Source organism: Artemia sp. Qi Xiang Cuo, chromosome 10 (assembly GCF_049724085.1).
Source record: "Artemia sp. Qi Xiang Cuo chromosome 10, ASM4972408v1, whole genome shotgun sequence".
In the NCBI taxonomy this organism is placed as follows: Eukaryota; Metazoa; Arthropoda; class Branchiopoda; order Anostraca; family Artemiidae; genus Artemia; species Artemia sp. Qi Xiang Cuo.
In genome coordinates, this window is record NC_142803.1 from 62,600,532 (window position 1) to 62,615,204 (window position 14,673).

Genomic DNA, 14,673 nt, shown 5'->3' on the forward strand with positions numbered 1-14,673 from the left:
TATTATCTTTCATTAAAATAAATTAAGTAAATGCCATTCTTTTTTCATTAGTGATTTTCTCATAAGAGCCATTTTTAAATCTCCCTTACTATGAGGGTGGAAGAGGCGTTACACACAAGAAGGGATAGTTAACTGTCAATTAAGAAGGTTTAAAAATGGAGATTGTAATAGTAAACTTGATATGCTTCCAATAAACAGTATCAAAAAGTACAAATAGGGAGTATGCCACTTTATAAAAGAGCTATGACAACGGATTTATAAGAGACAGTAGCTTTAAATTAATCTATTGCATATCGCTCTGTGACCTTGTGGTACCTCGCTAGTCCTATTTAAAAATAATTCAAACCTAGTAAACTGTGCTATTCAAAAATTATAGCAAAACAATTTTTTCTGCTTATGGTTAATTACTACAATCTAATTGCCAGTCTCTTTGATAGTCCACTTCATCCAAATCCAATAGAAACCTCATAGTCAAGCATTTTCACTCGCTGTATAGCCATGAGCTAATCTTTTAACCTTTAGAAGTCTCTAATTTCAGATTAATGGTAACAGGTATAGTGAAAACACCTATTTCTTCAATTCTCACCCTATTTGACCCTCTATGAAGAAAATAAATATTTTCTATGAAGAAAATATTTTGATTTGGCACCTCTTTTGTTGCTTAAAATGCCACTAGATATGGCACCTCCCTTTCAAATAAGCTCTCTCTTGACCCATATTTCACAAAAACTGGTTAGATATAGTTACCCCTGGAATAAAAAAATGAAAAAACAAAAGACAGACACATCAGTGCTTCTCACTGAAAATAGTAACTTTCCTTATTATTCAAAGTACATGGGGGGGGGGGGCTGGAATTATTCTGTGTAATGTTTTTGACACTGATGATTACAATTATTCACTTTTCATTTAAATACTATCCCATTTCTAAGGGGTTTCAGACTCTTTTTTTAAATTCCTATAAATTCAATTTTTATAATGAACTTTTACTCCAAACATTAGTCAAAATACTATTTATCATCCCAGATTCAGCATCAAAAGATGTTCTACTGTCACTAGACAGTTTTTTTTAAAGACTTTAACAAAACTTTGGGTTGCTTTTGGCCGAAGTTTGCTCAATACTAGGCTCCAGCTATTACTGCAACGATGATAGTAACCCGATAATCTAAACAGGGCAGTTTTAGGTACTAGTTTAGCTATTTGTATATCAAACAATAAGCTGTACGATTGGTTAAAATGGCTAGATTACAAAGTCCTCTTTTGGGAAGTCTTCTGTGTTCCATATTACACTCAGTAGTAATTGGAGTCATAGCTGGATATTACTTCCACCATTCTTAAGCAGCTCAGTGAAGATTCCACAGATGCCCGGAGTTTTGCAGTGTTTCAACTTTTTCACGGCATTTTGTATTTCTACTATTGAGAAAGGTTTGATGGTAAAATTAAAAAGGTCCTAATGGATAACAATTTGGGGGATGGCAGGAGTCACTACAGGTTAAGAGAGAGGGAGATAAATTTGGCAGAGAAGAAATGTGTTCATCCTACCTTGAAAAGTTCAATACAATGTCTTCAAGGTACATCCTGTCCTCAGATAGTTTGTTTTTTATTGGTTGAGCGTACTAGCCAGTAAGGTTACGCAGGTGTTTGTAAACTACTCCAATATCCTTCCTTATAAACAATAAGTAGAACAACAGGGAAAGTTTTATACAAGACAGTGGAAAGCAACTTTAAATGAATATTTCGACCCTATATCCAAGAGCCGTCTTTTGATTCTGCTTTAAGCAGTCATATCTATGATAAACCTAGCCATAAAATGCTTTTTGAAGAAACTTGCCTTATTAGAAATGATTTAGGCATAAAACAGGTTGTTCAAGAGGCAATTGAAATTAAAATCAAAATAAACAGTAATATTTCTTTAAATAGAGATTTGGTGGAATATTTCCTACTTTTATTTTATTTTCACTTTTGGCTGGAGTTTGTTCTTTTTTACTTTCTCTTTTTTGTTCTCAAGCTTTTCTTTTTTCAAGCACTCTCAAAGCCTTTCAGTTTAATCTTTGCTTATCAGATGTCCTGGATACTGAGGCATGAAGAGAAGGGCAGCGTCTGGAGTCCAAGTAAAATTCTTCAAATAATTTCTCATGTGAATGATCAAGGATAAATGGGAGCCATTGTGGACAACAATGAAAACTACTGTTAGAGTTACCCCAAATAGGATTTTCTAGGGTTATTCCAACACAGCTTTTCCAAATTCTCTCTACTTTTCTGAACTACTCACTTACTTAACCCTCATACTGGGGTGGTATTGAGAGCGTCTTTGGCCTTCTCCACAAGGCCCAGTCAGCAGCAGGGGCGTAATTTTCTATGGGGCAGGAGAGGGGGCAACTGCCCCTTCGAGATATTGGTTTGCCCCCTAGCTGAAATTTAAATTTCTTCAAAAATCTAGTCAAAACTAAGATAAGCCTGCATAATTCAAGCATCAACAAAAACGGATCAGTTTTCTTTAGTTTATATTTGCCTTTATAGCACTATAAAGCAGTGGCTCTCAACCTTTTTCGTTCCGCGTACCCCTAATCGAGGCCCAAAAAGGTTGCGTATCCCTTTCTTGAGAATCGTTGTTTTACTTTTTTTTTAATTAAAGTTAGATTTTCAAAAACACGAGATTTATTGTCATATATGACGGTGCACAAATGTGTAAAAGTGCCGTACAAAATCAATGAGAAACTTGAGGCTGCTTTTTAGCTAAAATGTTATCAAATCTTGGCCTGATGTCACTAATGGCAACTAACGGCAATTAAGGTCATTTTGTACCCTCTGTGTGTTTCTGTGTTTGGGTTTGATCAATGACATTGCCGAAAATGACACTTCACAGGGGTAAGTGAATCCGAATGGCAACAAAACAGATTTGGCGATTTCACTTAGTTCCTTGTATTCTGCTTTCACCTCTAACCAAAACTGGGAAACGATTATATTTTGGAATTTCAGTTCTAAGGCCCGATCACTGGCAAGTTCGATCACATTCTCTGCAAGCTTGTCACTATGACCGGAGCTTGAGGTCACGTCTCCAACAAATGGATTTTGGATCCAATCCTGGAATTTATCTTGGGTCATAATCGATGGGAAATATGACACAAGTTCATCTCGCAACTTTGTCAGATGCTCCCGAATACAATCACAGATTGTGTTGAGGTTATCAATTTCATTATCGTCCGCAAACTTGTCGGGAAGACATTAACGCTGTTTCTTTGAGCCTTTTTAACCCAGAACTCCAATTTCTTCACAGCAGCACACACCTTCGATTTCAGGAGCAAACCTTGAATATCTCAATGCAAACCTTGCATTGAGATATTCAAGTCATTTAGTTTGTTGAAAACATCCATGAGATAGGCCAGCCTGCAGACCCAGTCTTGGTTTTCAAAAAGTGAACTGAATGCAGACTTTTGCTCCAGAAGAAACATATGAACTTCTTGTCAAAGCTGGGTCTTCTGCTTTTTCCTTGAACAATCGGTATAGCACGATTGCCGACCCGGTCAGGTGCTAGAGCACTAGAACTGCTTAAGTTTCGTGCTACAAAGTGATTTTCGATGATACAGTCAAAAGTTTTTTCCGCATATCACAGCTTTCACCCCGCACGTGAACTGCCCGTTTAAGTGTACTTAGATTTATTTTGTATCAGTTTTATAATCGTTTTTTTTACAAATTATAAATTATATAACCCAGCTATATATATATAGCTGGGTCTTCTGCTTTTTCCTTGAACAATCGGTATAGCACGATTGCCGACCCGGTCAGGTGCTAGAGCGATAGAACTGCTTAAGTTTCGTGCTACAAAGTGAATTTCGATGATACAGTCAAAAGTTTTTTCCGCATATCACAGCTTTCGCCCCGCACGTGAACTGTCCGTTTAAGTGTACTTTCCAAATCTGTTTCCTCTTTTTATTTTCTGTTTTGTTGCTAAGGTGTTGTTTTTTCGTCATATTTTGGTATATTTCACTGTGACTAACTTCAGTTCTTTAGTGTAGTTGCTATAACATGTAGCCTAAGTACCATAAATTCTATTCTCACTTTGGAAATGTGCTTTCATTTTATTGTTTTAACTTATGTTCCTGGCCTCCCCCAGGCCACTCAGCGTGTTCCCAAGTGGTGATAGGGGAACATCCTACAGATATACTGAATACCTCCATAGGAGGCACGGACCAAGGGGGAACCTAACGCTGGGGATCCATAATAGAACCTGGGGCACCCTCACCCAGGTTAATAAATACAGGCGGAGAAGGAAGAAGGCGACTCAACTGTAGACTCAAAAGGTCCCACTGGTTTGTCTACAAATCCCATGAATTACAAACCTTCTCCCAGTAATGGGCTAAATTGCATGGTGATGCAAAACACCGTCACGGGAGGATCCTCTATAGGAGGACAACTGGCAGGGTGTAAGATCCAGATATATGGACAACGGCCTCTGCAATGGGCTGCCTCGACCCTTTCGGGGTACCTGCAAGACTGGGGTCCTGGCGTTCAACTCTATTCCCATTGAAGGAGTGGCGCCTCTCGAGGAAATTATAGCCTAGTAAACAAAATTGTATTTGCACGGGATTCTAACTAATGGACAATTCTTCTGGGCTTGGTATGTTTTGACGGGCGTCTTCGGGCTGAAAAAACCCTTCCTAGCTAATTTATCTATAATGGGCTGCCTCCCGTATAGCATAATATTTGCAGGCATGAATATATAATGAGTCGGAGGTGATAAGCTTGAGATTGTCTATGCAGGATTTCGACTCTTGTAGATAGAAGAGCATCGCCAAGTGCTGAAAACCGACACATCTAAAAGCTGTGAAAACTATCTAATCACAGCCCTAAGGACAAGGGCTATAACCAATAGAATTTCGCCATTGTTTACACAGTTTTATTATTTGATAATAGGGGGGGAGAGGGGCACATATTTGGGGTCTCCAAAAGGCTAAAGATATTAAGGTGAAGCTTTGAGGGAATGCTGAAGAGAGTGTTGAAGTAAATCAAAACCCGCTATGTGCGTGAAGGTTGTCAAAAGGGACGTCAGCAAAACTAAAAATACTACTAGTACTGGAACTATGACTAGTTGCAACTTCGACTCCCTACAACTGCTCGCAGCTGTAACTTCTTTCGACTGTGATAACTTGTAACATCAACTGTAAAAACTTGTAATATCAACTGTAGACACTTGCAACTTTGTATCCTTAAGACACAGTGAAAACTGACAACTGTAAGGGCAATTATTGTCAACGTTGTCTCCTTGAGACTGCTACTGATTTTACTTGCAACTGCAAAAAGTAGCAAACGTTACTGTGACTAGTCACGACTACAACTACTTGTGATTTAAACTTCTCCTGACCTGCAACAAGCAATTGTGGGTTCTTGTAACTGTGACACTACTTGAAACTAGTAGTTTTGAAACTACTTGTTACTGTCAATATTCATGATTACGACAGTGGTCGCTTTTCAACTAGGATTACTTCCAACTGCAACCAATATAGTATAGGCAGACTAGCCAAAAATATGGGTCAACCCCAAACAAATTGCAACAGAAATGATTTTTGTACCATATTGTAGAGAAAAAAAGCCAAACAACATATCTAAAGTTCCACATATTAGGTCGACGCAAAACGAGTTTTTTTTTTGCTTTTCGTGTCAATTTTTTCAGTTGTTTTCTAATTGGAAAATATTCGTTTTTCTGTATATGAAATACCGTCCCGATGTAAAATTAAGAACTGAACCCGAAAATGAAAGCAAATTTGGTGTAAAATGTACCAGAAAAAAGTTTCATAATCATCAATGTGTGATTTTATCCTTTTCATCGTTGTGACTTCTTTTTCACCATACTATCAGAAGGCAACTATTCTAATATAAAATGATGAGTTGAGGCAAAATTAACCTGATTTAGTGTCTACTAGAAAACCCGTTTCATATTCATCAATATGCACTTTTTTGTTTTCATCTGATATGTTTCATTTAGCACTTATTGTCCACCAATTCGTTGATTGTAGGTAAAAAAACAAAAAAAGTGGACTGATAAATTATGGTTGGCTCGTTTAGAAGACCAGTTAGCGAACAGAAGGCAGCTACACGACTTTCATTACCTTTGTAGGTCGTAAATAATACCAACATATCGTCCCACACTTTGTCCAAATAATTTCTCAGATAAAGCCGTAAGCTAAAAAGTCAAAATTAAAAATTACCCCGATTTATCATTTATTAAGTCATATTAGTGCCCGTATTTGATATCTTGCCATTTATAGATACAAAAAGCTATTCGATATATCCGCCACCTAACAAGCTAAAAAGTTTCACTGCAAATGTTTATCAAATTTCACTTCACCGTTTATCAAGCCTTCGCGAATGGGATGCATGTGATCAGACGTTCTGTTAGATTCTGGGCTGGGCTCTTCACGGATATTGTGATTAAGCAAGAGCTCATACGTAGTCCCAAAACGACTGGTGGTTTCACCGATGGAAGCGGTATGATAGAGGTTCAAAGGTCTTTATGGATTTTGTCTCGATCAGTCTGCTCTACATTAAATCTTCTGTCACAGGTTTTTTTTATGGAATTAGTGAACAAGATAAGAAAAGGTCCAAGCTAAGGCAGCTAAGAGACGGTAAAGACACCCAGATCGTTATCCATCTCTTAAAAAAAGGATCTCCATTTAATGGGATCTTCAACTAAGAAACATCACCAACGGTCTGACAGCCTATGAATCTGACAACGTTGATTCTACTAGAGATTTAGGCCTAAAAATCATTGACTCAATATCTGGAAGGTTGGTCGCTGATTTCGCATTTCAACGAAAACAACAGGCAGTTATGCAAATAACTGGAACCTAATCTCCTTTTTCAGAGGGTCATCACGCTAGCCCAGAGGATCAATCTCACGGAATCTCAGCACTTTCAACACAAACTGTGTTCCAACCCGGCATAACTTTTTGACAGTTCTTGCATGCTCCGGTCTCCGAACAAGTCAGACTTTTCCACGGCTATAGCACAGCAATCTTGAAGAGCACTCTCATCCCCTTCCCAAGGGCATACGATATATCATTGGCGGTGGAGCTCTTCTGCACAAAATTCCATGGGACAAATATTAACGATACTCCAAGAACCTTGATCATTATGCTATTTACATGACCCAAAAGTATCAATCTGCCGCTATTGTCTTTAACGGCTACGATGGTAGACCTATCATAAAGGATATGGCCCAGTCGAAAGAGAACTCTTATATTTGGCCGTGAGATCTTCTTCACAACAGATATGCAGCTGAGGGTAAAAAAGGATGAGTTCTTTTCCTGCAAGAAAAACAAGGCAAGGTTTATCTGCGCGTTGGCTGTTTATCTCAAATAAAAGGGCTTCGTCGTAGTCTAGGCACCAGCTGATGCAGATGTCCGAATTGTGCAAGCATCTGTTGATTCTTCCCGGTATTACGACACAGTCGTCTTTGGAGATGATACTGATTTTTTGGTTCTATTGTGTTATCATGGTGACCTATGAAGCAAGAAACTATTCTTTGCACCTGAGCCAAAGTCGAACAAAGCTCCCCGAATATGGGATATTCACAAATCAAAAGAGAAGCTGGGCAAAGAAACATGCCGTCTGATTCTTTTTCCTCACGCCAACTTAGGCTATGACTCTACTTCACGGATCCACAGTATGGAAAAACATCTTTTTCTGAAGAAGCTAATGGCAGATGGCGATTTTCGGAAATCAGCTGCAGTTTCCATGCTGAAGTCAGCTTCGAAGGAGGAAGTAAGGGCTCCTGGAGAAGAAGCTTTGCTTATGATATATGGCTCATCAAAAGGGAGAAATCAGAATGACTTCACAGAAAAGTTTTGAAAAAGACGGTGACTACTGATAGCACGTTAGTCCACCTATAATAGTTACCACCAACTTCTAATGCGGCTAAATTCAACAGTTACAAGGTTTTCTACGAAGTTCAGGTATGGACTGAAGATCCTGATTCTGAACTTAAAGCCCAGGAATACGATTTGAAAAATAAAGATGACTACTGGTATCCATTGACTACTGACGTCCTACTAACCCCATGTCTGCTCCTGAAAACCGTGAAATCCTCATGTAAACTGGAATATAGCTTAAAGAGATATAGCTGCCTTAAATAAGACTTAGCTTACACTGCAGCATGTTAAACTTGCAAAGGGACAGCATGGTCTAACTCTCCAAGAACTGAAAGCTAGAACGTCGAAGCTTAGATATCTGAATCAAAAGAATAAATTGTGAAAAGTAGTCAGAGTTCGATTCTGTCTTTCAAATGTTTATGAAGTTGATTCGAAAATTTTATCAATTGTGAAGACTAGTCAGCGTGTTCATAATAGTTTACTCTAAAAGGGATTTTGAATGTCGGCCGCTGAAAACTAGTTTCATAAATAATTTTCCTTTTCCAATATTTTAATAAACATCTTTCAATCAATTTTTTTAGGCCATCCCATCAAGTGACGATCAGATTCGGGCTAACTAATTATTAGATCTTAAGACCGACAATTTAGCCAGCGAAAGATGGTCTGGTAAAAAAACGGGGGTCACGACGACGAGAAGCATAAAAATCTCATATTGATGATTAAGAAACTTTTTTATATACCGTACACTAAATTTGACTCGATTTTCACACTTATCTTGTCTTTGAACATCGGAGTATTAATTCAGTTCAAGAAAAACGAACAATTACCGTAATTTGATTTTTTTGTTCGGAAAGTGAGAAAACTAACACGATACGCAAAAAAAACTAGTTTTGCATCGACCTAGAATGCGCAACTTTGGATATTGTTCAGCGTTTTTTTCTCTAAAACATGAAGTAAAAAATCATTTATATTGCTGTTTGTTTTTACCAACAATCGACGAATTGGTGGACTAAAAAAAAATTGGCGGACGAATAGGTGGACTAAAATACTCCTACTACTACCACCACTACTATCACTAAAACTACTGCTTCTATAGCGAATACTATCAACGCTGAGGATATTCAAATATAAATCTAAGGAAAGGTTGAGGGAAAAGTTGAACTTAATCAAAACACTATGTGCAAACAGATTGCATATACGGGGATATAAACAATATCTTTGAAACGGCCTACGGTAAAAAGAGGACACTTCTTGAGTATCATGAGCTGGTTGTTCAACTAACCGAACGGCAACGTGTATTTGCTACTATTCCTATTAATACTACTGGTACTACTGTTACTACAACTACTACAATTACAATTAAACTACTATTGTTCCTCTACTACCAGTACTACTATGATACTAATACAATTAAGGCTGTGCATATGAAGGTGAAAACGGAATATTTAGGGGGAATGTCAATTAAATAAAAACATACTGCGTGCATGTTGATTGTCAAAAGGTTGTATCCCAAGAATGGATTTGCGTATTAAGTTGAAACTTTCAAAGAATACCTAATGGGTAAGATCAATTGACAAAAAGATAATGTGTGTATGTTGCCACTGACACTACTACTACTGATGCTTTTACTAATACTACTACTGCTACTAAACTACTCCAACTACTACTTCAAATGCAACAACTCGTAAGGCTTAGGATATTAAGATAAAAAGGGCGTCAGAAGAGTGTCAAAGGCTCATCAGACCAAAAGGCGAAATCTGCATTCTACTACTTGTATTAATGCTACATTCTACTACTTGTATTACTACTACTAATACAGCACTAATACTGCTATTACTTCTCCTACTACCAGCCAAACTACTTTAGTACTAGTACTAAAGTAGTTGAGGCTAAGTCTACAAAGGTAAAACTGGAGAAAATATTTAGGAAATATTTGAACCAAATTAAAACACTTGTGCATTTGGATTGTCAAAAGAACACATCTCAAGAATTGATTTGTGTATTAAGTTGGAACACTCAGAGAACGCTTGAACGAGACGATTAATTGACCAAAAGCTAATACGTATGTGTGTACTACTAATATGTGTGCTAATATGTGTGTACTACTACTAATACTACTACCACTGCTATATTTACTAGTTTTACGACTATTACTATTGATCAAAATACTACTTCTGTCGCAACTACTTGCAAGGCTAAGTGCGTTAAAAATAAAAAAGTCAAGAAGTATATGAATGCACAGGTTATCAAAAGGACATATAAGCAATATCATAGCAATGGCTAATTGTATTAAGTTGAAAAAGTCTAGGACTGGATGAAGGAGATGTTACTGACCGAAAGGAAGTATTGTAATACTGCTGCTGCTACTAGTAATAGTGCTATAACTGTTAATACTGGTACTGATACTACTATTACAACTATAGCTAAGGGTATGAAAGTGAAATTTTCAAGGATTTTGTTGGGAGAAGTTGAGCATAATCACGACATGCCGTCCGTATGTAAGTTGTCAATAGGGAATATAAGCAATATCTTTAGAACAGTTTTGTGTTTGAAGTTGAAACTTACAGGGCTTGTTGGGTGGGATGTCGAACTAAGCACAATTACTGAATATTGTCATATTCCTACAGGTAATCGTTATTTTCATAAATAATAACGGTTACTGAAAGAACTAATGATTGTAAACTGCAGTTTAATATATATTTGTATTTGGTCCGGAAGTCTATTCGTCCTTACTTTTAGTTAAAAAAAAAAAAAAATATATATATATATATATATATATATATATAGACTACTTCTACTATTTGGCTTCTTTTTACGTTAGCTGTTTTTGCTGTCTCCAAAAAAATTATCTTGTAGTATTTAACTGTATGTAAATACTTGTCTTGTTTTTGCGTTACTAAAAAAAAGGGAAAAAAAATGCCCTTTAAAGATACGAAGGTATGTCTAGTGGACGCGTCCTCGTTCGCAAGGGGCGGACTAACGGTCTCGAGATAACGTAATGTTGCTCAAGGATGTTAGACAAAGTCCACGGGAAAAAATCGGGTAACCCCCCTCCTCCCCCCCCCCCGAACAAAAATCCTGGATACGGCCCTGGGAAACAGATTTTTAAAAAGAAGTGTGAGCAATTTCTTAGAAACCGCTTAGAGTACCAAGTTAAAACTTTCAGGGCATGTTGCCAGGAACGTAGCCACAGTATTTTTATTTGGGGAAAGGGGGGTGCTATTGAGGTAGGTACATTTCAAGCGATAGTGAAGAAAAGTAACTTTTTTAAAATACACGCTACTTGGTGAATTTAAAAACATTACGCAATACATTATAAACAATAAACACAAATTAAACAATCATAAATACTATTTCTGGTGCTTGCCTTTAACTAAAATAATCAGCAGGTGATAAAATAATAATCACTAAAATAATAAGAAGAAAAACATTTGGAAAAAAGCTGGCGTCGCATGCCTGAAGCGAAGACACAGCACAAGTAGGCCTCTTTGATACCGGAACATTCTCCCACTTGATGCGCCATAGTTCAATTTCTTGCTTCAGACAGTCTTGGTCGGGAAGAATATCGCCATACAATTCAACCAATGACTCCAGGTTTAATGCCTTCAGATCGACAGAAACGGTTTTGGCAGGAGAAAGAACGCTGAGATTTGACAGCAGTTTCTGGTGAAGCACAAATCGTTGTTTCAGCTCGGATGTGAAGTGGTCCAGGAAAGGAATAAAGAGCTAGGTTCTATAGTGGTTGAGAAGGTCTTGATCGTCTGCATGCATATTCCGGCCACCTCTCGTCCTTGGACGAGTCATCTCCAGTCCTAAGTCGCTGGCTAAATGCTGAGCTTTTTCGAAAATAGACGTGAAAGCAGTGGCAGCATTTCCTTGCATTGCCTTTGTTTTTGAAAGGACAGTTACCACGTGTCTGCATGCAGCTGCAAAATCACAGTCAACTGACTGAAGAGTCTTGCACAGTGGAAGCGTAAGGCAGAAACACTATTTGACCACATGGAGACACACAACAAATTGAGACTGGTTCATCGTGTCCAGCAACTGCGCCACTTTTGCAGAAGTTTCTGCATTTTCGTTCTCTTCAAGAGCTTCCAAGGATCGCAGGATTGTCCGGTACAGCTCAAGAAAACTCGCGACTGAATCGTGGTGCTCCACCCATATTGTTTAGCAGAGTCCGGTTAGAATATGTTTCCTCGAATCCGGTAGTATTTCGTTCATCTTCTCTTTTAAAATCTGTGTCCTGAGTGGGGAAGTATGGTAAAAACTGCAGATTTGCGACAAGACAACGAAGAAATGCTTAAACGCCAGAAAGAGCATACAGAAGAGATGACCAAATTGAGACTGTGCGCACTACAATGGACGTAAAGTGCCTTCAGATACTTTTCACGTATAACAGCCTGGAAACCCCTAAGATGCCCACTCATCGCTGCTGCACCATCATATCCCTGACCAACCATCTTGTTCATATTAAGACCAAGGCTTTCGAGAAATCGTAGGATTGATGAAGCCAGACCTTGCGCAGTTAAATCAGAAACTGGGGTAAAACCAAGGAAGTGCTAATGCAGGTTCCCTTTGAAAGTGTAGCAGACGCAAACAGACAGCTGCTCACTATTCGAAAAGTCCACCGTTTCATCGGCAAGCACCAAAAAGCATGGACTTGCGTTTAATCTTTCCACAATAGACTGCTGAAGAATCTCCCCGGATGCAGCGATAATACCATTCTGGATGATGGGAGAAAGATATATGGCATTTCCGGCCGCAGAAAGAAGATGGTTCTTCAGAACATCGTCACCGTGTCTCGCCCTCAGCCGCAGTAGTGCTCGGAAGTTGCCATCATTGTGAGAAGGTTCTGGATCTGAGACCGAAATGGGGCCGGTATTGTTGGTACCACGAAGGGCAAGCTGTTGCCGCCCACAAAATATCACCGTATCAACAATTGGTCGCAACGTCTGGCAATTTTCTTGAACCTGCGCTTTCCTCGCCGCGTCTAGGTTGGTGCATGATATTGTCCTGCCTTTTCTCTGAGATAGAAATGAAATTTTCAGCCGATACGATGCAGTTTCTATGAAACTCTGCTTGTTGATGAGCTGTGAAGCACTCTATCGCATCCTTCCAGTTCCTGAATGGTTTGGTGACTACATTCCCCCAGCGCTGGTGGCAGCCTTTGCCAGCTGTCTCTGACGAGAACAGAACGCAAAATTTGCAAAAAGCAGCGTCCTCAGACGGAGAGTAGGACAAACAACTGAAACGAGCGAGCCAAGTTAACTGAAACTTCAGCTTCCGTTTTTTGTATACTGGAAAAATCTAGGAGATATCTGGAGTCCAAGGGCTCTTCAGAAACGAAGTTTAGATTTTGCATCAAGACTGGATGATTTGTTGACAAAACGATCGATGTCATTTGCAAACAACGACAGAGACTGGGTTGGTGCAGGTGCGTGTTGCGTCGTGGTTGGTTCCAGTGTGCGTGATTCAGAAGCTTCAACGATGGCTTCAGTTCCCTTCAGATCCACAGGTGTAGATGAATGCTCCGCAGACGTCCCTCTAACGCCACTGTCAGAAATATCCCTGGTCCGCTTGGGCGTGAAAAACGACGTAATGTCACATTTCCTCTTCATGTTGAAAATCGCTCTTCTCTTATCCAAGTCCGAAATTGAACTGAAGTGAACTGACAATCTTGCACTCTCGTATAACATTTACTTCGAGCCCCCATTAATCCTAATTTACTATGCAAGGTCTGACCTAATTTACCTCGAGCCCCCATTAATCCTAATTTACTATGCAAGGTCTGACCTTGCATAATAAGGCGAACATGGGGTTACCTGATTGCGTAAGCTGATCACAACCGTTTACCCACAAAATTGCAATAGGATTTTTGAATGCCACAAAATGAAATAGGATAATAGCGCATATTAACCCTAATTTACTATGCAAGGTCAGGTGAACATGGGGTTACCTACGGTTACCTAATTGCGTAAGCTGATCAGAACCGTTTACCCACAAAATGCAATAAGATTTAGTGTGGGAGCATATATTTTTTCTGGTAAGGTTTTGTCTTTACAGGTATTTTTTAGACTAATTTTCGACTCGGTCAAAAAATTCAGGGAGGGGGGGGGGTTCAAACCAGGTAACCCCCCCCCCCTGGATACGGCCTTGCTGTTTCCACATAGTTTGTTTCGATTTAGTTGAAACTTTCCCTAAACCTTTTCTAATACCTGACTAGTTGCAGTAATCGCAGTCGTTGTATGCGGATAACATTCAGACAGTGCCTTTTAGTTAGTTTAAAATCCTTCTTAAAAAACCCTGAAAGCTTCAACTGAACAATCTAAGCCATTCCTGAGATATTGCTGGTAACCTCTTTTGACAATGTACATGCTCATATTATATGTTAATTTAAAGGAACTGAATCTCTAAAGAATTGCATTGTAGTTGACAAGTAAAAATAGTTTATTTCTTTATGCCATGTAAAATGTTTTAACTAATACAATGATTGTTTCAAGCAAATACTGAAAAAATATATCTTTAAAATACTGTTTTTTATAATCATGATATTGAAAATAAAAAATTCTGTAAATTGAATTCTGTACATTCGCAATGAAATCTTACTAGAACAGAAGTTTAGCTTTAAACCAAATGGATTTTTTTCTTAGAAAATTTTTTTTGTTTGTTTTTGTGTGGAGATGCAAAAAAAATGTTTTAATATCCGGGGGGGGGGGCAATTTTCTTATAATATTTTAATACCTATACAAAAGAGTGAATGGGCATATACTTAAATGTGCATACAGAAAAATACAGAAATTAAGGGGGA

At 38.4% G+C, this 14,673-nt stretch overlaps 2 protein-coding genes across 2 annotated transcripts in view; one reads left to right on the top strand and one right to left on the bottom strand.

The window, feature by feature from the left end:
• LOC148948009 (uncharacterized) overlaps positions 1–14,673 on the top strand; it is a 280,284-nt gene that overhangs the window by 143,842 nt on the left and 121,769 nt on the right. The window lies entirely within an intron of this gene.
• Positions 11,592–14,673, bottom strand: part of LOC148948011 (uncharacterized) — a 65,059-nt gene continuing 61,977 nt past the window's right edge. The window contains exon 6 of the mRNA XM_089095762.1: positions 11,592–11,791. Within this exon, the coding sequence (XP_088951888.1) occupies positions 11,592–11,791 (200 nt within the window). The remainder of the gene's footprint in view (positions 11,792–14,673) is intronic.